At 41.7% G+C, this 20,370-nt stretch overlaps 2 protein-coding genes across 6 annotated transcripts in view; both read right to left on the reverse strand.

The window, feature by feature from the left end:
- Positions 1 to 8,424, reverse strand: part of CENPE (centromere protein E) — a 39,591-nt gene extending 31,167 nt beyond the window's left edge. For all 5 annotated transcript variants that reach the window (XM_075032284.1, XM_075032293.1, XM_075032269.1 and 2 more), the window contains exons 1-11: positions 8,367 to 8,424; positions 7,969 to 8,060; positions 7,020 to 7,109; positions 6,823 to 6,941; positions 5,613 to 5,732; positions 4,569 to 4,650; positions 4,302 to 4,369; positions 4,154 to 4,225; positions 1,894 to 1,945; positions 958 to 1,045; positions 629 to 755 (exon numbers count right to left, since the gene is read on the reverse strand). In XM_075032284.1, coding sequence (XP_074888385.1) covers positions 629 to 755; positions 958 to 1,045; positions 1,894 to 1,945; positions 4,154 to 4,225; positions 4,302 to 4,369; positions 4,569 to 4,650; positions 5,613 to 5,732; positions 6,823 to 6,941; positions 7,020 to 7,109; positions 7,969 to 8,060; positions 8,367 to 8,422 — 966 coding nt within the window. In that variant the 5' untranslated portion in view covers positions 8,423 to 8,424. The remainder of the gene's footprint in view (positions 1 to 628; positions 756 to 957; positions 1,046 to 1,893; positions 1,946 to 4,153; positions 4,226 to 4,301; positions 4,370 to 4,568; positions 4,651 to 5,612; positions 5,733 to 6,822; positions 6,942 to 7,019; positions 7,110 to 7,968; positions 8,061 to 8,366) is intronic.
- A 446-nt stretch (positions 8,425 to 8,870) lies between these two features.
- On the reverse strand, positions 8,871 to 15,890 carry LOC142044298 (radial spoke head protein 4 homolog A-like). The gene is made up of 6 exons (XM_075057012.1): positions 15,455 to 15,890; positions 14,713 to 14,944; positions 12,340 to 13,092; positions 11,082 to 11,217; positions 10,131 to 10,248; positions 8,871 to 9,468 (listed from the first exon to the last, which is right to left on the reverse strand). Exons 1-6 carry the CDS (start codon positions 15,721 to 15,723, stop codon positions 9,228 to 9,230), a joined length of 1,749 nt encoding a protein of 582 aa, XP_074913113.1. The 5' UTR covers positions 15,724 to 15,890; the 3' UTR covers positions 8,871 to 9,227.
- Between the last annotated feature and the right edge of the window lie 4,480 nt (positions 15,891 to 20,370).

The raw sequence follows: 20,370 nt of genomic DNA on the forward strand, positions 1-20,370 counted from the left end.
AAGACTTATTCTGTCTCATTATTTCCCAACAGAATTAAAGGGACAGTTTATTAGATAAAGAACAACATATAATAAAGGACACCAATATTTACATTTTCTTGTTTTTCATGTATTCTAACCTTTGAAAAGGTAAGTTTTCTTTGCTCGATATCAATACCTAAAAAGTGAAGCCTAACATTTAAGCAAAAATATACCAAGTTATTTTTTATTTAATAAAAAGCACAAGAGACTACGAAAAAGAAAGACAATCCTACCTAAAGAATACAGTTCATAAATAGTTCAATTACCCTCCTTTCCTGCAGGACCTGTCTAACATCTCGTGTTAGCAAAGACTTGTAGTTCTGTGTTTGGAAAAGGCAAATGAGAAAACAGAGGTTATCTCCTGCCTGCAAGGTGACAGAAAGAGCTTTGTTCCAACTGCCAGAAAGCTCTAGTTAGACAACCTAGTACAAGATGATGACTGGGAAAAGATGCTGTGTACAAAACAAATATTTCAAGTTGCAAGTCCACAGAGGACCTTTAGAAGATTCAAATGACTGCAGATCCAGCAGATTACAGTTTCCACCCCTCCAATCTACAATGAAGCCCTGAGTCAGAATAATGCTTGAAAACAGGCGAGAAGTTTTACCTGAAGAGTACTGAGCGTTTCATCAAAAGAAACAGGAGTAATTGTACAAATAATAACTGTCTTAGCATTTCCTCCAAGGGAGTTCTGCAGAATTCGAGTCAGCTTGCTGTCTCTGTAATTTATGAAGCTGATGAAAAAGAGGGAAGGAAAAAAATTTAAGAAAAAATTCATATTTTTGTATCAAAAAACACGCAGGAAATATCTTTTCCAGAGGTAATAGGTTATTTGAAATAGTTACCCACATAAAATAGGATTATATATAAAGGATTATAATTTCTTAGTTTATTAGTGACTTATCTTAAAATAGCTATACAAACACAAGTGCTTACCCAGAAGGGTCATCACAAAGTTTTTTGATAACTTGACCCAGAATGAACAAACTCCGGTTAATATTGCAGCCTTCTTTCAGTCGGACACCTAGGTATCACACAGTAATTTTTTTAAATTTATTTTTTAATTTAAAACAACATTAAGATACATTTTCAACCTGTCAACCTTTTGTGCTATGTTACGCTCAGAGATTATTCAAGAGTTAGATCTCAAGTGCCACAGTGCACTATGACCCATCAGCAACCAGTATTGAATACTTTATAATAGCTGAAATGCATCAAAGTAAGATAGTAATCTATCACAAATAAACATTAATAAGCTTTACATAGTAAGCAGCTGGGGCCATAAGAACTTTAATTTTGTTTCCTATTTAAATTTTGTAAATGCCCATATTTACATGTCTAAGTATAACAAACCAGCCTTAGATACAACTTTTAGGTTAGTTATTCCTTGTAAGAGAGAATATTAACTTGTGTTCCTCTCAGATTTCTTTTTTATGATAAAGGCATTTTTGCGCAGCTTCATGCTGTCATTGTTAACAATCAAGCTTCCTCTTAATTAAAGAGTGAGCCATCTATTCAGTCTTTACCTTTACACAGAAGTCCCTACAAGCTTCTAATGATTTCTTTACTACAGGTGAATCTTTACTGATTCATCTCCATTCTATTAGTTCAGTGCATGACTGTTGCTGGACCTGTTGTTCTAGAAGAGTCATATTACTACCTAATTGTTTGCACTTTACAGCATTTCCAGTATTTTCCTGAGTAGATCCTACCTTACCAAGGGGAAAAGGGACTACTTGTAAACAATAAGTAGCACAATAATACATAGATCAAATAATTTCCTTTCTACCACAGCCTCTTATAAGAGGCTTATAAGCCTCTTATTAACTCTTATAAGAAGTGGTCATCAGGAAAGCACCATTTAACACTCACCTTCAGATCCTGTTTGACTAGCTCTTTCACTGCCTGCCAGATCTACCAAGTTCTGCAAATCATTAAGGATTTCACAGGTTAGTTCTGAGGCAATTCAGTTTTAGATCCTCTTAATTCTAAATCTCTGCTATGAATTTCATAATATTCATATACTTAGAAAAAAGCAAGAAGACTGTCATTATTGGAAGTAATCCATAGCTACTACACACATACCAACCAACTCTTTCAAGGTACATAAGGACATGGAATAAGTTTGTATGAACTCTATCATACCACCCTGAATGGTATTTCAAACTTGCAGTGCAATTCCTCCTACCCTCACTAACAAAAAGATAAAATGTAGTTTCTCAATCAGAAGTGTTAACTACAGATTCAAGCTTAGGAAGCTTCATGGAGTCACAGATCATCTGGTTCAATCTTTCATGGGAAAGAGAGCTTGGATGAGTTATCTAGCACCCTGTCCTGAACTGGCTGTATGTCTCTCCTTGCCTGTCATTGTGGGGATAAGGAAAGGAAGAAATTAAATACCAGAGGAAAAGCCTCTGTCATGGTTTAACCCCAGCCAGCAACTAAGCACCATGCAGCCGCTCACTCACTTTCCCCCCCCCACCCAGTGGGATGGGGAAGAGAAACAGGAAAAAAAAAAAAAAGTAAAACTTGTGGATTGAGATAAGAACAGTTTAATAGAACAGAAAGGAAGAAACTAATAATGATAGTAATAACAATAATAAAATGACAACAGTAATAATAAAAGGATTGGAAAACACAAGTGATGCACAGTGCAATTGCTCACCACTCACCGACCAACATCCAGTTAGTTCCTGAGCAGTGATCCCCTCCCCCAGGCCAACTCCCCCCAGTTTACATATGAGATGTGATGTCACATGGTATGGAATACCCAGTTGGCCACTTTGGGTCAGCTGCCCTGGCAGTGTTCCCTCCCAACTTCTTGTGCCCCTCCAGCCTTCTGGCTGGCTGGGCACGAGAAGCCGAAAAATCCTTGACTTTATTCTAAACACTACTTAGCAACAACTGAAAACATCAGTGTGTTATCAACATTCTTCTCACACTGAACCCAAAACACAACACTATACCAGCTACTAGAAAGAAAATTAATTCTATCCCAGCTGAAACCAGGACAGCCTCACTCTGAATCTGCTTCAAAGTCAACTAGAACTTTATAGCATCCCATAATGATTTGCCTAAGCAAGCAGCCCTCACTTTTATTGGTTTCTGTTTCAGAAGGGTAAAATCCTGTACTAACTCCACCAAGCAGCAACAGACCAAAAAGGCCAAAAAACCGTCTCTCCCCCCCGAGTTAGTAGAGGTTACTATAGTCAGTTGGAACAGAGACAGGCTAGAAGGTGGGGGGTGGTGTAAGAAGACTAGGTCCCATAAGTTATGGTGAGGAAAAAACAGTAGGCAGTAGTTTGCTCAGATACTGCATAAGCAGTGTTTACATTCAGATCCCAGAGCTTTTTCACATGAAGCCAGAACAGAAAGCTATTTCCACTATGCGTGTGATTGACCTAATACTATTCCCCATTCTGAGTAAGAGTGCTCATGCAGATTTTAAGCAAGCTTGAATGCTTTCATATTGATTTCATTCCTCTGGTTGATTTGGATTCTCTTCTGCGAATCAAGAAAAGGCTGTATAGAGGCTTCAGAAACCAAAACAATCCCCTAGAGATCAGCAGTGTATTCCCTGCAGCTTAGGACATTTCATATACTAGTAATCCACCAGAGAGATGCTAAGCGGGGTTACTTTTGAAAAAAATTAATCTTCTGACCATTGCAGCTGTAGGCCACACATTCTTTTAACAACTAAATTTGAGAAGAGAAGCCTTAAGGTTACCCACTTTACAAGTTACTTCACTGGGCTTGTCAGTCGTCAAGAACAACTGTAGGGGAAGCTGTGTTTAACAAAATGCAAGAGCACTCCAACAACAGCCCCTTATGCTCCTGGGAAAGGCATAATGCTCCCCAGTCCAGCCTGAATTGTCTAGGAACTATTCCCATGTTGGAATTCCCTTTGGTGAGAAGATAGATATATAGATAGATATCTCCTCTAGATAACACCCCAGGAGTCTCCCTCTATACAGATGATCCGAAACATGATTTTTGCTCAAGAAATGCCTGCTAGAAGTTAACAACAAAGCATGCTTGTAATGTCATTTTAAAGTAACATGATTCTCTCAAACAGTAACAGTAAATTCTCTACATAAATGCCTATTTAATAGCTTCTTGGAGTACAGCTTACCAAGTGGGATACCATCACAGCTCCATCACAGTTTGCATTTGCAGGGTCACTTCGTTCTCTGCTTTCAATTATCTAGAAGAAGAGGGTACAATAATGTTTTGTCACTTTGAAAGTAATAAACCCCTCCTAACAGTGAAACAGTTTTTACCATTCTGAAGATAGTGTGAGAACGGCTGCTGTGTTCATTCATTTTTGTTTCTCCATAATGGCGATTTTCTGTCAAAAAGCAATATTAGAATACTTCTGCTTATACTCTGATAAACTGGAGACAACAGACAAAAAGCACAATTTTAAAAACTATCTGAAAATCACTGATTTCTGAATATAATCTCAATGAGATACCCCATGATTCTAGATATACCCGATTCATCAATGCTTTTCTAAGATATCAGCTGACATTGGCTTAACAACTTACTTTCTCCTTTTCTGATCCATTCCATAACTTGTTCTGGGGCAACCACCACCTCTTCAATCAGATCTTCTACATATGTGTTCCTCTTAAGAACAAAAACAGTAGTAAATTTTACTGAACTCTAAAACTCACTTCAATACATTAAGTTAACATTAGCAGCAATTATTATGGTATTTATTCCATTTTGCTTCCTTCTTAAAAGGAAGCAACATCAGTTGAATGTCTTTTTACTCTGAACACAAGGGACAGGGAAAGTTTAGACCTTTATCAGAACTGTAGCCTAAAGGTACAAGAATCAAACAGAGATCTAGAAAGTTTCCTAAAAATAAAACTGGTAAGGGAAACATCCTTCTGGACAAATTCTGAGGGAATCCAGGAGTATTTTTCTCAGTAAATGTTCTAAGACCATAATTGTACAACTGATAAATCTCCCCTCTTCCCAAGTTCCAAAAGCATTGATCATTTAGGGCATCGAAAGAAAACAAAACAAAACACCACAAACCACCAGTTTTTATTATTTGCTACAAAACTTTATATAAAGAAATTGAAGATGGCATTAATACAGATTTATATTTCCCTACTGATTATCTTACTGAATAGTTCTAGTCTGATGGTTGTTCTATGTTCAGAATAGAAGAAAAGTGTATCTATTTTGTAGATGATATGAAGATGGTATTAAAGTAACTCTGTATATCTGTTGAAGACTTCTAACACATTGAGCTAGAGGCTTAATATCGTGTTTGTAGAAGTTTTATTAGCTAGACAACTCCCAAGTATTCGCTGCCAAAGTTAAATAAAATATACTGTCCTGGAAAACTTAAGGGATTAAGTCTACTTTTACAAACATTTGTAAAGATAAACCAGCAACAGCAAACCCAGCTTCACTGTTGTTATTCTACTGCAAGTGTCCTTGCACTAATTCTGAAGATAATTACACAATTTGACACAGAAAAGTTTTCAACTAGATGCCTCTGAAAGCTTTTTTTTTTTTAAAACTACTTTTACTCCAAGCAGATACAATACTTACACTACATAACATCCACTTACATTAACATCCTCACGAATTCCCAGAGGCTTCTTTTTCCTGATATCACAAAGCAAATCTGTAATGGTTTCATTGTAGATTTCCATGTAAGAAACCCTCAGCAAGAATTCTCTATCTGGAATCTATTGTTTAAAGAGAAAAAAAAAGAAAAAAGAAAAAAAGAAAAAAAATAACAGACTAGCCAACAAACACCTTTTAATGCAAGTATTCTCAAAGGTACGTGTTTGGATATCATTCCACAGATTTCTTTCCTCTCATCCTCTTTGCACATTAGCATCTGCCAATATAGAATCATTTTTCTTCTGTCCCACCTCTTTCCAGATGCATTAATGGTATATCACTTTCAGTGGGTTATAAAAGTAAGATAACTGCCCTATGGAAGCATGACAATAGTTCTCCCACTTAAATGTCATTTCTGTATCTAATTTCCTCCTGCTTAGGCTCTCTCCTCTCCGTATACCTAGTCTTCTCTCTCTGCTTGATTAGATTTACTTTGCTGCTGCTGCTTCCTCTCCTGCCTCCCTGGTAGAGAATACTAGCATGAGGAAAGGCTGCAGAGGGACTCAAGGACTACAGCACCATGGAAAGCTTTCTTGGCTTTAGTTACTTTTACAGACCCCCTAAGGTACTCTGTACCTCCTCAAAGGAGCAGTCACCATTTCACATAACTGATAACAATTACCTGAAGTCCTCAAGGCAGAAGCAAGTGTTCTGCCGATGACGTTTTGGAAATCACTGTTTTAACTTACACCTTCTCCTTACTTCCTATTAGCGTTTAGCAATTAGCCTATGATTCTTTTGAAAGCCTGAAATAAGTAAATTTAGTGTCATATTCTTCCCCCTAAAAAAGTCTTCAATACTGTCAATTTTTTAGCATTTTAAAATAGCAGAATAAGGTAATGTGAAGCTTTGTGTTTATCTACCACATTAATGAGTGAGCATCCATTTATACTTGTAATCAAGGTTTAAGATATTCACAAGTTTAACACCCCCCCTCAGTTTTGTTCTGATTTGATTCTGACTAATAGAATCCCATTATCTTTTTTTTTTTTAAACCACTCATCTTTGCAAGGCTACCAAAGCAACTGCAATGTATGGTCCAATATAAGTTCATTTCCTTCATAAGCTCCTTAATACTAAAATTAACTTTTATGTAATAATCACAAATATTACTAGTCCTTCCAGTCACTTCAATTTAATGGAATTGCTCACCTCACAAATAAGTTTGAAAACATGTTGAATTGCCTTAGGGATAATGCCCACAGTATCTTCATTTCCCATCATTGTGTATGTCTTCCCTGAAGCAGTCTGTCCATAAGCAAAAATTGTGCCTAGAAAGATGGTTAAATTTTACTAATTACTTATGAAATACATTACAAACAGGATTTAAACACAGTTTTAAAACTTACCATTATAACCTTGCACAGCTGACTGTATAATTGGAACAGCTACACCTTCATATAATTGCTGAGTGTTGTCACTTGAGTGAAAGACACGATCTTAAAAAAAAACCACATTAAAATAAAGCAAGTGAATCCATTGTATTGCAAGTCAAAACCAAGCTGTCATGTTACTTGGTATTGCTGACTTCAAATCCAATAAATGGGCATCAGATGGTTTGTAGGATAATTCAAGCATAAAATGTAATTGTGACACTAACTTTTTTTTTTTAAAGAAATATTAAACCCAGAACCAAGAAAGATAAAACGAACAGACAACAGACAAGTCAAAAAAACTAAGAATGACGGACACCGTTAAATAGTCATCCGATTTAATCCTAAAACCAGTTATGGCTAGTTTATCTACGAGGATTGTAAGCCTGACAAGACAGGCTACTTGTTAAACTCCTAGCTCGGAGCATGCTTTTATTGAATCTATAACTTGGGAAAAATATTTGTAGTGGCTACGTTTATATTAACAAGTAGCGAGCGTGGATCAGTAGAGACTCAAAGTGAGGCAGTTACGAGGATCTAACATCCACAATAGGCACTTTTCAGGTTTGGGTTCCCCCACCCCCTTCTCCCTAAGTGCTCTGGACTAGCCCTAGTCTAGTTCATTTTTAACTGGAATTTATATGAAAAGAATCCAGCTCGTGTGTTCCAAAACCACTCTACAGCATGAAACCAGAACAGAGAAAGCAACGACCATCAGGACACTGACTTCAAAAGCACGTTCCTGGTACCGACTAAAGCAGAAATCCTGTGTGCCCCAGCAGCACTCCTTCAAAATTATGAAGTTGGAAACCAAGTCCAGGGACGTGGCAAAAAGCTAAGGTCATTAATGCTAGTTGTTACGTTCAACTAGTACAGTAACAAAGGTCCAAAGTAAGCGTCAAAATAGTTGCTTTCATATTCTTACCATAACTGAATACTTTTGTACCATTCACTTCGGAAATAGTATTATTTTCACTTTTCCAGTGGAGCGACGCTTTATCTTCTAGCGCATTTTCTCTAAAAGCGGAGATGTTCTGTTAGCTTTATTAGGTTAGGACTCTGCTCCCATAAGGGGAGTCTGCCCCCTTACCGCGAGTACCTCCCCCCCAGGCCCTCGCCAGCGCTGTTCGTCCCGGCTCTCCCCTTCCTCCACGTGGACGGACGCCGCTCAAATGCCCCCTTCCTCCCCCTCTTCCTAGGGCGGCAGCGGCGCGCCCCGAGGCCCGGCTGCACGGCAACGCCCCGGGAAGCCGCGGGCAGCACTGCAGCCTCCCCTCAGGCGGGGGCTGGGGGTGCGGCCCTCCCCGCCGGCCGGAGCCTCACCTGGCGATGAGCGGCCGCACACGCACGCAGACCGTCACGGCTCCCTCCTCCGCCATCCCCGCGGCCGCCGGGCACGCGCCGCCTGGCAGAGGGAACCCGCTCGCCCCTCTCTCGCCCGCACCCCGGCCAGCAACGTAACGACCCAACCGCCACCGGAGTTTGAACTTCTCCGGAGGCCGCTTCCTATTGGCCCGCGCAGGGCAGACGCCGCGGCGGAGCGTACCACCCGCCAAGAGCGGACGGGGGGGAAAGCGTAGTGAGGGGTAGATGGCTGAAGGGCCCCCTGAGCGCTCCCGCCACACGCCCCCCGTCTGCCCAGAGCCCTGCGATGGTGCCGGCCAGGGCCGCGGCGCCGTAGGAGTGACGCCCTGCGGGCGGCAGCGCTCGGCCGGTAACTTAATAAGCTATCTACTGCATTTGAATAGTATGCTTTCACACATAAAAGTGACATTGTTATGTAATTAGGTTTATTTTTTTGTTTGTTTAAGTAAAAGTTACGCTGGTATTGGGGTGCGGGTTAGAAAAACAACGTGGACGTGAGGTGGATGGTAGTTGCTCAGTTTAAAGCAGCGTTGTTGCAGGAAGCAGAGGCAGACTCTGTGTTTGCCCACCCTTCTGAAAAAAAGGGGCTGCTTCGGTGTGCCGTCTTCCAGTGAAAGCGATGCAATCTTAAGGCCAGGGCGGGCGGGCTTGGCGGGTAGGGAAGGAGGGTAAGGCAGCTGCAAACAAGAGCCTACAGAAATCAAAAAAGAAGGTGTGCTCCAGTTGCATTTCTTTTAGGGTCAGCTAAGTAATGACTAGTTTATGAAAATTCATGTTTAAACTTTTAAAGTAAAAATATGTGTGTCGTCCATCCACGTTTTAATCATCATCCTCCTCTTCATCATCCTCAACGTCTTCCTCATCGTCTTCTTCCTCTGCTGCAGCTAAGGCTTCTTCCTTCGCAGCCTTGAAAGCCAGTTCCTCCTCCAGAGTGGGGTCTCTTGTCTCCGTGATTTCTGGCCCGCTGGGGTATTCTGCTTGCACTGGCGGAGGCAGTGCGGGACTGTGGTTCTCCGGACTGTATTTGTGACCCCAGCCAAAGTAGATATTATCAAATTTCCTGAGAAAGAAAAGTGAAAGATGGCACATTCTTCCCCTGACAAAACATCGGTGGAGATATTGTCAAGCTTATCCTTACTCTGCTGTGCAAAAAGTCACTGTGGTGCAGATATCCTATAACTGAAGTGTTTAGAAGACAACACCTCTTTTTAGCTGCTGTAACTGTTGATTAAGACATCTTCCACTTAAAAATCTCCAAATGCTAAAATGATGAAGGCTGTATGTACTCTGTCACTGCAGTGTATTGCAATATGACTCCAACTTCACATTGGTGATATAGCGCCGTTTCTGACCCCAACTCCAGTGCCCGTTTAAAAGCACGTAGAGGTAATGACTGTACCGTGTGCAGTGGAAATGAACAAACATTAGGACCACAGAATGTAGCTGTTTTTTGTAAAAAGTACCACAGACTCAAGAATATAGGTTTTAAATCAAGGACTGTGCCCAAATACTAACTGGATATTTACTTCCATTAACTTTGTACTAGCCTTTCCAATGATTATTACGGTTGCTATGCACATTTAAGTGGCCTTCTCCATCACTCACTGGAATAGTTAGAATTCAGTCAATGAATTAATAATAAAGCAACTTTGACTTCATTAGACAGGTATCTGTGTTTAGCATTTACAGTCTGTGTTGTAATCATGCCAACTAGGTACTCACTTCCCAGATGCAAAGGCATATGCTCCGGGCCATCGGTTAGACTGGAGGATTGCAACAGCATATTGCGGGATCAGGTTTGTAGAAGGCTGAGCTGTCCAAGCAGGGATGTTTTGAATTCCTGGAGGCAGCCAAACACACACGGTCTATGAATAAATTGACTTATGAGCCTCTACAAAGTATTTAAGACTGAGCTCCAAGACTTTCACAGAATTCAAGCAATGGTTATATTATATTAAGTTGCATATTAGAAGAGCTAGAAGTCAGAAACAAGACATGTAGGCACTGTATTCAAACAGGTGTTTTGGATGTATGGGTAGGTAGCACAGGAATGCTAATAGAGCCATGTACGGAAGAGATCATGCTTCTGAAATTCAGTAGTACTCACCGCTGTTTCGTTTGCCAAGGACTTTATATCACTTATGGATAAATTACATAGTTTTATTTCAACTTGATTAAAGAATGGAGAGTAGGAAAATAATTTACTATTGATGTAATCTAATATTCAGGTTCCCATATTCCCATGATTTACTGCAGTAATGCACTACAGGATCTAAATTTTTACTTGTATATCTGTGCATATGTGTATGTATATATGTTTATTTATTTACACATGCACACTTTTTTTAACCTAAACAGATATGGAAAAATAGCTGAATGTATTTCATGTAGTGAGCTGTCTTGAACTTGCAGTAGTCTGGCAAGTCTGAGGTATTTTTTCTCTTCATTCTCAACAGGATTGTTAACTAGTAAACCAAATTATTTCAGTTTTAATGTCAATACTCTTAACCATTTTGCTTTTGATCAATTTTGTAAAAGAACGTGCTTAACCTACAGGAGCAAACTATATTGCTCCATGAAGCATCGGAGTCCTATATCTTCAAATATTTACTACCTAAATGCCAACATTCCTAGTGGCTCTCTATCAAAAACTTCATATTCCATGAAAAGTACCTTCATCTTCAGAGAGTGGAGTGAGAAGAGGTGGTCCTATTTCTTGCTGTAGTTCATCTGGCTCCTCTGCTTTCTCCTCCTCTTCTTCTTCTTCTTCCTCTGATTTTTGGAAAGGATTAAGCCAAACACAGCGACCCTATAATTGACACGGTAAAATAATAAATACATGTAACAATCACTGAAAGAATGCAAGCCATTTAAAACAATGGGCTCAGGCACATGCACACACAGTTGGGGGCCGGGGGGGAGAAAAGAAAAATACATATTCCACAACTGGTATATTGTTGGCAGAATATTGTATCCTCTTGGCAGAGCGTTCCCTATATCCCTCATTCCTCCCTCGACCCTGCTTACTATTTCAGAATAACCTTATACCTCTGTCATCAGCTTTTTGTTATTTTGTAGCCTTCAGTTCCTTGCCAGTTTAGTTTATATCCTTGCTAGATGACTGCAAACTAAGAGGCTTAACTTAGGGACTTTTCCCCTTCCTTTTGAAGTCTGCCTTGTTATTGAGCTACCGGTCAGAGGAACATAACAAAATTTTCTTAAGATTCTAATGCACATAGATTTTATTTTTACAACTATGGTTTTGCTGGTAATAATTTTAAACCTTATTTCCTACCGTTTGCTTTTATTTCGCACTAGCATTCTTGACTGGCCAGCAAGTCATCCAGCAATAGTCATCAGATTAGTAATACCTCTTTCCAGCACTAGCCTGATATCACAAGCTTCTAAGCATTTTCATTTGCATGTTTCACAGCAGAAAGTAAGCAACAAAAAATAAACCAGAAGAAAACATCAAGTAAGTTCCATCTGGCAAACAATAATAAGCTGTCTGCATTTTAGCATCCTACCCAAGAAAAGAGAATTTAAAACATTTTTGTCAAGTAAGGACTTCAAAAGAGAAAAACTATTATAGAAGATTACCAGAAATTTTTATTATCTATCAAGGCCTAACTCTGTACTGTTATCTAAAGATAGGTTTCAATCTCAAGAACACACCATTGAAATAATAAACCTAGAAGGTTCCTAAATACATATATATATATAAAAATAAATATATGCTGTATGTAAATATGTGCAGCATATTTATATACTATATAAAATATATTTTCTGTAGAAAAATATTTCAGTCCAATACCATTTCTGGTGAATAGTTCAAATGTGCAGGTGAGGAGTGTCATTTACGTTCTGAAACCCTACAGGTACTACAGTGTGAACAGTATCCGAGGTCAGTGTGAGCTATGCCAAAACATACCTGTTTTAGAATATTCTGTACGTGGTGTACCCATGTGGAGAGAGAATCCACCATTTCAACCACAGAAAGAGGCTGAAAATCAGGGTTTTCTTCATATGTATCTCTTCCTCCCTCCCCCTCCTCTTCATCTCCTTCCTCCTCTGCAAACTGGTAAAATCCAATGGGAGAGATATGGGTTCCTGCTGAGATCCGAGCTATCTGTGCACGCAGGTAATTGGCCTCATTTCCCGGGAAAGGAGGAAAGCTCACAACAGGAGCATCCAGCCTACCAGTGAAGAACTTCTTGATTTTCCTGGCACAGACAATCTGGGCTGGTGTCACTGGAGGCAACTTCACCCAGGGTTTGCCTGGCTCATTACAGACAAAGTAGACATATTTATTAGCCCCGGTCCCATTTTCTTCTTTTGGGATGACAGGTGGGGGCTTATAGGTGGACTTTGGTGGTTCATCTTCTTTTTCTTTCTCCTCATCTTCATCTTCAACCTCACCCTTCCTTTTCCCTCCTTCCTCAATAACTTCTTCCTCTTCTGTTTCCTCCTCTTCTTCCCCCTCATGATACTGTACTTCAGCTATAATATAGTTCATCTCCAGGCCCAAAATTTTGCCCCAGAAGCGACAGGTCTGGATTGGCTGAACACTAATTAGTTTTTTAAGGGCAAGGAATATGTGATAGGATTCATCTTTGCTCAAGCCAATTCCAGCCTGTTCAAAATAAAAGGCTGTTTCCATCACATTAGGTAGAGGGGTCTCTCCCTGGGAAAGAAGATCCAGAGTTAGAGCTGAAGAACAATGTAATTATCTATTTGAAAATTTAAACATGTTATCCACTGAATGTTATACTTTACTTTCCTGTAGTGCCACTTATTCTCTCAAAGCACTTTGCAGACGTTTACTTACTACATCTTCCACTATCATTTAGAAAAATTAAAAATGCCATTTTAAGGTTAAAGAAGAGAACACTGATGAACTGCAGCTTTTAGAATACAGGATTTCAAAAGTCAAATGCCTAATTACTGCAAAATAAGGAAGGTCAGAATTCTTACACAGGATCTACAAAGGATTTCAGTGCTAGGGCATGTCAGCTATGTAAGAAGCCTTGATGCCCACAAACAGTGTCACTGTGTTTCCTTGTGTTTGCGGCAGATGCCTTTGGGGAAAATATAATACATATTTTATACATTTAGACACCAAACCAGCAATATTTCTCTGGAGTGAATGTTGTTCTTTTGAAAACCCTGGCATAAAGCTCCCTGCATTTTTTAAAATACTGGCCCCTGTTCTTACTGAAGTCCATATTAAAAGACTCCAGCTGGCTTCAGTGGAAGGAGAACTAGGCCAATAATGAAGATTTCATTAAGTATTTCCATTCTCTTTATCACCCTTCTCTCATTTCATGGGGGTAGGTGATTATAGCACACAGACAAGAATATTAGAAGTTGTACATGGCAGGGTAGGGAATTTGGAAGATGTAGTACTAGTTGCGTATGGAATTTCTTTGGCCCTGCCAGGTTTCTTATATCAAAGCAAGATAGACAGGAGTATGAAAAATTCAAAATTATTTTCTGAAATACCCTACTTTTTCCATTTTTACCATCATATACTGTTACTGTAAAATAAGTAATAGGCTATGGAAAAGATGAAAGGCTATCTCTTCTGTTGTTAGTATTTGTATTCTGCAATGGCAATATGAAAATCAACATCTTGTTGATTATTTTCCCTTGGATATTAGAAGAATTCTCTTGATTTTTCATTGGGTACAAATGCTTCTGCATATAAGCAGCTGAATACTGAAAAATCCCTTTTTCAAGAAGTGGCTTTTTTATTCTAGTAGTTCTTCATTATAACCATATTTTTTTTTTAGTTGAAGAAGGAGAGACTGGAACCACAGCTGGAGCTGGAAGGATCACTAAATTCTCCATTCTCTATTTTACAGTACCAGCTGTACACAATATTCTTGAACTGGTGTCCAGAATTATGCTCACTTTAGGTAAAGAAATGTCACTTTTAGATAAAGAAAAGAAATTTGTATGCAGTATTCCCTGCTGAACTGGCATATGGGAGATATTATAAACTTTACTTTCTTTTTATCGTCTCTAGAACATCTATGATTTTAAAGGCTCAAGATATTAGATTTACTATAGGAAAAAATCCCAACTAAGTAAGCAGATGGGTTTTCTTCTTCACAACTAGACAGGGGACCAACTCAGCTATGAAGAGGATATGTGGCACTGTGGCTACAATTATTCATATGATCATGAGGGGCAATACTACAAAGGAGACCACAACTACCTCCTGTCCTCCTTTCCCTTCCCACCATGCTCCCACCCATTCCCTGGAATATATGATATCTGTTCTTCTCTGATAATAACTCACTATCTCTTCTTCTAGTTCTTCATCTCCTTCTCCATTTGCCTTGAGGAACAAAGCTTTACGCTTTTCTGCAGCTTCAAATGTTGGAAGAATCTCGTGTTCATCTCGAAGAGTGTCCATTTTTTTCTGAAACTGAGCCCACTTCACATCCTTGCTGATATTCTCAATTATGTCTACTGCATTTGTGGGCTGTTCATCCAGGATCTTTGTTAGCATATTAGCAAGATGATCATATCTGTCATATAAATGTAAATATTATTGGCCTACTATACAGAAGTCTTAGAATATTATGTTTTTAATATCAAAAGTAGAAGCTAATCACCTGGAGCTTTGGAGAAATCGTTGGAATAGTTAGATGAAAGGGGATCATGGAGCATTATAGGAAATCATAGACTTGAAGCTAGCCTGATTATAATATACTTAGGAGTAGACCCATCTTCCATTTTTGGTATATACCGCACCTGCCTCAGGACCTGACGCTGAATTTAAACTTGCTCTTAATCAAATCAGTTTCCCTTTGAACTCTATAAATTCCCTTGGGAATTTTGATTCCAAAAGATGTTGGACCCACACAAGTATCACATAGCGATGAACTATTGCATTTATAACATATTCTCCCATTCTATATATACTCCTGTGGTATCCCTCCCTTTCTCAACATAACCCTTTGCCCTTTTACCAACACTACTTTTCTCTCCACTCATACTTCCTACCCATTTCAACTGTGTCCCTTTTTCAGACTTACAAGTTCAGGCCAGATGTTGTGCTGCTCTTCAGTAAATAGGCTTTTGCATTCTGAATTGCCAGCATTCGGGATTCGGGATCGGGTATCTGATCATCATACGGACTGTGTCCTGGCTGATGAAGACCATAACCTGGTTCATGTGGCTGATAGGGGCCATGCACACGCTCGTAGGCTTGATAGGGATCTCGTCCTACTGCGTATGTCTGATAGGCACTTTTTGGTTCCTGGGTTTGGTAAGGGTCTAATCCTACTGCATCTGACTGATACATGCTTTGCCTTGCCTCCTGTGCCTGACGAGAGTCTTGTCCCAGTGCGTGTCTCTGGCTGATGTTTATTTCTGGCACCTGGAGCGTTTAAGAGGCTTGTTCTGCTCTCCGTGGATGATAGAGGTGTTGCATTGGGGTCTGTGATTGATGCAGTGCTCGTCCCAGTGCGTGGGTCCGCCGACACTTCCTCTTTGGTCTTGTTCTTGGTAGGGGTCTTGGTCGGGTGCTTCTGCCTGAGAGATGCTCTTTCTTAGCCCTGTGTGATCAGACCCTTGCCTTACCCCCTGGTATTCGTAGGACGCTGGTCCCGGTTCCGACTGCTGAGGCTGATAAGGGTCTCGTTCGGGTTCAAAGCCCTCAAAAGGCGGCTGCTCGGGGCCCAGCTGAGGCGGGTGGGAAGCGTGCTGCTCGGGCCGGTCGGAGGTGTGTCCGGGCCACAAGTGCTCCCTGAGGCCTCGCTCCTGCCCTTCCCGCGGGACAGCCTGGGGCGGCGGGTCCCCGGCGGGCTCGGCCACGGTCTGGCCCGGGGGGTGCGGGCCGGGCCGGAGGCACCAAGCTGCCCCTCAGCCGCCGTCGGCTCCGCTCGTCGCGCAGCAACGGCTGCCGCCAGCGGGGCGGAGCGTCGCCGAGGTAAAGCGGCCGCCGTCGCTCGGGACGCCCGGCGGGGCGGTGCCGGAGGGGGTGGGCCGGCAGCGGGTTTTCTGTCGGCACTGCCGCCCCATTTCTCCGCGCGCTGGGGACGGGGTAGCGGCTCGTCTGGGCGCGCCCGCTGCAGCCAGGGCCCTTGGAGGGGAGCGGCGGCGGCGGCGGCACAGCGGGGCTGAGGGTGGCCGTTGGAAACCGTTGGCGGAGCCCCGCGCGCCGAGGCCGGCGGCTCAAAGCGTTGGAGGCGCGGCGCGCGGCGGGGTGGCCGTTGGAGCCGCCGCTCCCGCTGCGCCCGGGTGCCTCCCGTCGGCCGCTGATTACCCGGCAGGCAGGGCCGTGTCCCGTTTGCGTCGCCGCACGCTGAGGAACAGCAGCCGGCTGGGAGAGCGACCCGATTTCTGAGGGGGGCCGCCGTCCCCGTTAGCCTCTCTCAGCGCCGGGCGGGAGGCAGGGCGGCTGCCTGAGGGGACTGTCCCGGCGGGCGGGCCCCAGGGAAACCGCCTTCGGGGGGCTGGGGGCGCTCCTGCTGGGCTCGCTTCCCTCAGCCCAACAGATTAGGTGCGTTTGCTAGGGGGGAAACCCCACTAAGCTGCCCGAGCTGTTACCTCTTTTTTTTTTTTTTTTTTCCTGGAGGGGTTTTCAAGCCTTGCTTGTTTCCTTTCATTATGAACCCCAAACCACGAAGTGCTGTTAGTACTCTGTCTTGAACGTTTGTGGTACAAGAATCCTTCAGATCTCTGCTGAGAGCAGAGGAATGGCTCTTCAAAAGCTTAATTTTGATTTAAAAAGAAATGAGTGACGTTCGTTTGCCTTTGTGACTTTGTGTGAGGTAGAAAATGCAGTTTAATCTCCTGCATTTTAGTGGTGATATAGCATGCTGTTGCCATAAGGTACAAAGTTTGTTCTTTTGGGAGGAGAAAAATATTGTAAAATCTGATAATTACTTTAAAAAATTGTATTTGCAGATCCAGGGAAAAAAGCAGATGTAAATTAAGTTGGAATGAAGGTGTTCTGATAGAAAACAGTTTTCTTATGTGATGCTATCAGTGTTAAGGTGACAGCTGGCCATAATGTAAGTAACCTCTGTTTGCAACAATATTCAAACACTAAAATGCAAAGGACAAATGTCACATTACAGAGGAAGAACCCGCTAACTTCTATTAATTTAGTTACTCAAGACTTGTTTTATGGAAATACAGTAGCACATTGCTGTATGCTTTTTTAGTCCTGTCAGGTATTATGTGCTATAGTGCTCTCTACTTCAACAGATACTCAAAGTTATGTTAATAACCAGAGCCCTCATCATATGTATATAAAATTTGCTCACATGACTTCTCTCCTTAATTGCTCCTAAGTCAGTGAAGAACTTTTACTGTCCAAGTAAAGTTAAACTCTTACCTAGTATTCAACAAGGAAGTTATGAAACAAAAACATAGAGCAGGTGGGGTTTAAAAAACTAAAGGCCTTTTAAGGAGTTGCATTTTAGCAAATATCTACAGCTGGCTCGAGGGTAACTGTCAAGTGTTCTCTAACAATTCTACAGGGAAAATAATACGGTCTTAAGGTGTACATGTGAAGAAGTTTCGTCTGGTAAGGTTTTAGTAGTGGGGGAACTACAGGGGTGGCCTGTGAGAAGCTGCTAGAAGCTTCCCACTTGTCTGATAGAGCCAATGCCAGCTGGCTCTGTGTCAGACCCACCACTGGCCAAGGCTGAGCCCATCAGCAATGGTGACAGCACCTCTGTGATAACATATTTAAGAAGGGGGAAAAGTTGCTGTGCAGGCACAATTGCAGCTGGAAAAGAGAGGAGTCAGACTGTGTGAGAGAAACAACCCTGCAGACACCAAGGTCAGTGAAGAAGGAGGGGGAGAGATTCTCCTGCAGCCTGTGGTGAAAACTATGGTGAGGCAGGCTGTCCCCCTGCAGCCCATGGAGGTCCATGGTGGAGCAGATATCCACCTGCAGCCTGTGGAGGACCCCACACCGGAGCAGGTGGATGCCTGAAGGAGGCTGTGACCCTGTGGGAAGCCTGTGCTGGACCAGGCTCCTGGCTGGACCCTGTGGACCTGTGGAGAGAGGAGCCCATGCTGGAGCAGGTTTTCTGGCAGGACCTGTGACCCCATGGGGGGCCCACGCTGGAGCAGTCTGTGCCTGAAGGACTGCAGCCTGTGGAAGGGATCCAGCGTGGGGCCCTTAGTGTACTTAGTGAAGAACTGTAGCCCATGGGAAGGACCCATGCTGGGGAAGTTTGTGGAGGACTGTCTCCTGTGGGAGGGACCTCATGCTAGAGCAGGGGAAGAGTGTGAGGAGTCCTGCCCCTGAGGAGGAAGGAGTGGCAGAAACAATGTGTGATGAACTGACCCCAACCCCCATTCCCCGTCCCCCTGCACCTTTGGGGAAGAAGAGGCAGAGCGAATCAGGAGTAGTTAAGGCTGGAAAGAAGGGAAGGGTGGGGGGAAGGTGTTTTTAAAATTTAGTTTTTATTTTCTCATTATCTTACTCTGATTTTGATTGGTAATAAATTAATTTCCCAAAGTCGAGTCTGTTTTGCCTGTGATGGTAATTGCTGAGTGATCTCCCTGTCCTTAACTCATGAGCCTTTCATTATATTTCCTCTCCCCTGTCCAGTTGAGGAAGGGGAGTGATAGAGCGGGGGTCAACCCACCAGTGCTGTACAGATCTCAGCAAAATGGCCTATTAAGGTTCTAAGTTGTGTTAAATAAAATAGCGCAATACCTGAAGTGTAAAATATACTTCTGTCATTGATGGATCAGTTAATGTAACTTTTAAATAATGCAGTTTATTTTGGGTGTTTATTAGAAGTAACCAGAAAAAATTCTTGGATGGGGCATTGCAAATTTCTGTCAAGTTCCAAGAGAGTAAATGCCAGAAGTATCATTGAGGAATCTGACCCGTTCTGAAACAGCAGTATAACATATGTTTCCACATCCTTTAGTAGGCAGAGCATTTATATGAAGAATTAAAAAGTTTCTGTGTTGTGTTCCTATGATTCCAACAAGTAAGACAATATAAAAATGTTACTTCTGCTAGGTTTCACCTCGCAGGGGTTTTATTACTGACCTACTGATCTTTGCAAGGAATGTGTGCAAGTTCATTTTGCAGATGTATTTGCAGAACTTGCATATGGACTGCAGAGGGCGGTACAGTACTTGCAAATTACTTGTGAATTCCTTTTTATTTGTTATCCATATTTCATATTTGAAGGGAAAACTTGGTTCGTTTAGTAATTGACTTCTATAAAAATTGTATGGAATTAAGTTATCTTTCTACCTGTGATGTTCTGTGAAGCAGCTGCTCAAGAAAGGGCAACTGCTTTATCTTTTCAATCTTGTTCAGCAAGGAAAGAGAAAACTAGGAGCATGTATATTACAGTTATGTAAGTTAGGACATGTGTAAAATGTAATGGCTCAGGGCAAAGAGTACCTCAGTGCAGGAGGATGTTTCAGCAAGGTACTGTGATGATCTCTTGTTGATACAGAAAAGTAGGAAATGGATATATGCAATATTGCTGCAGGATCTTACTCTGATGAACACTGTCAGTAGCATGGGTTAATCAGCTGAACAGTAACTAAAGCATTAATGTTTTCTCTTTCCAAAGGAGATATATTAATGGTTTGTATTGCCTCTGCTGTGGCCAGGTAGCAATGGTCTCATGTCCTATGGATTCAAGTCTGTTTTCCAGTAGCCTTTTTTTTAAATTTTTTTTTTTTAACTGAACTCTTGCCTGTTGCTGATTTCCAAGTGGAGATCCAAAGATGGTATAAAGTGTTGCATGTAGAACTGGACATCTGTTGCATTTCTACTCAGTTTCATTGGTGAATTTTGAACATGCTTGCACTGGCAAGGGAATGACAGGCAATCTGAATAGAGCTTCCCATTTCAAGTAGCAATCTTTCTGTGCTCTGTTGATTTCTGTGCAAACAAGTATTGAATTGGAAAGCCCAGATTCAGGTCCCATGTGTGTCTTCGTAGAAGAATGCCTTC

Source organism: Buteo buteo, chromosome 1, assembly GCF_964188355.1.
Source record: "Buteo buteo chromosome 1, bButBut1.hap1.1, whole genome shotgun sequence".
Lineage (NCBI taxonomy): Eukaryota > Metazoa > Chordata > Aves > Accipitriformes > Accipitridae > Buteo > Buteo buteo.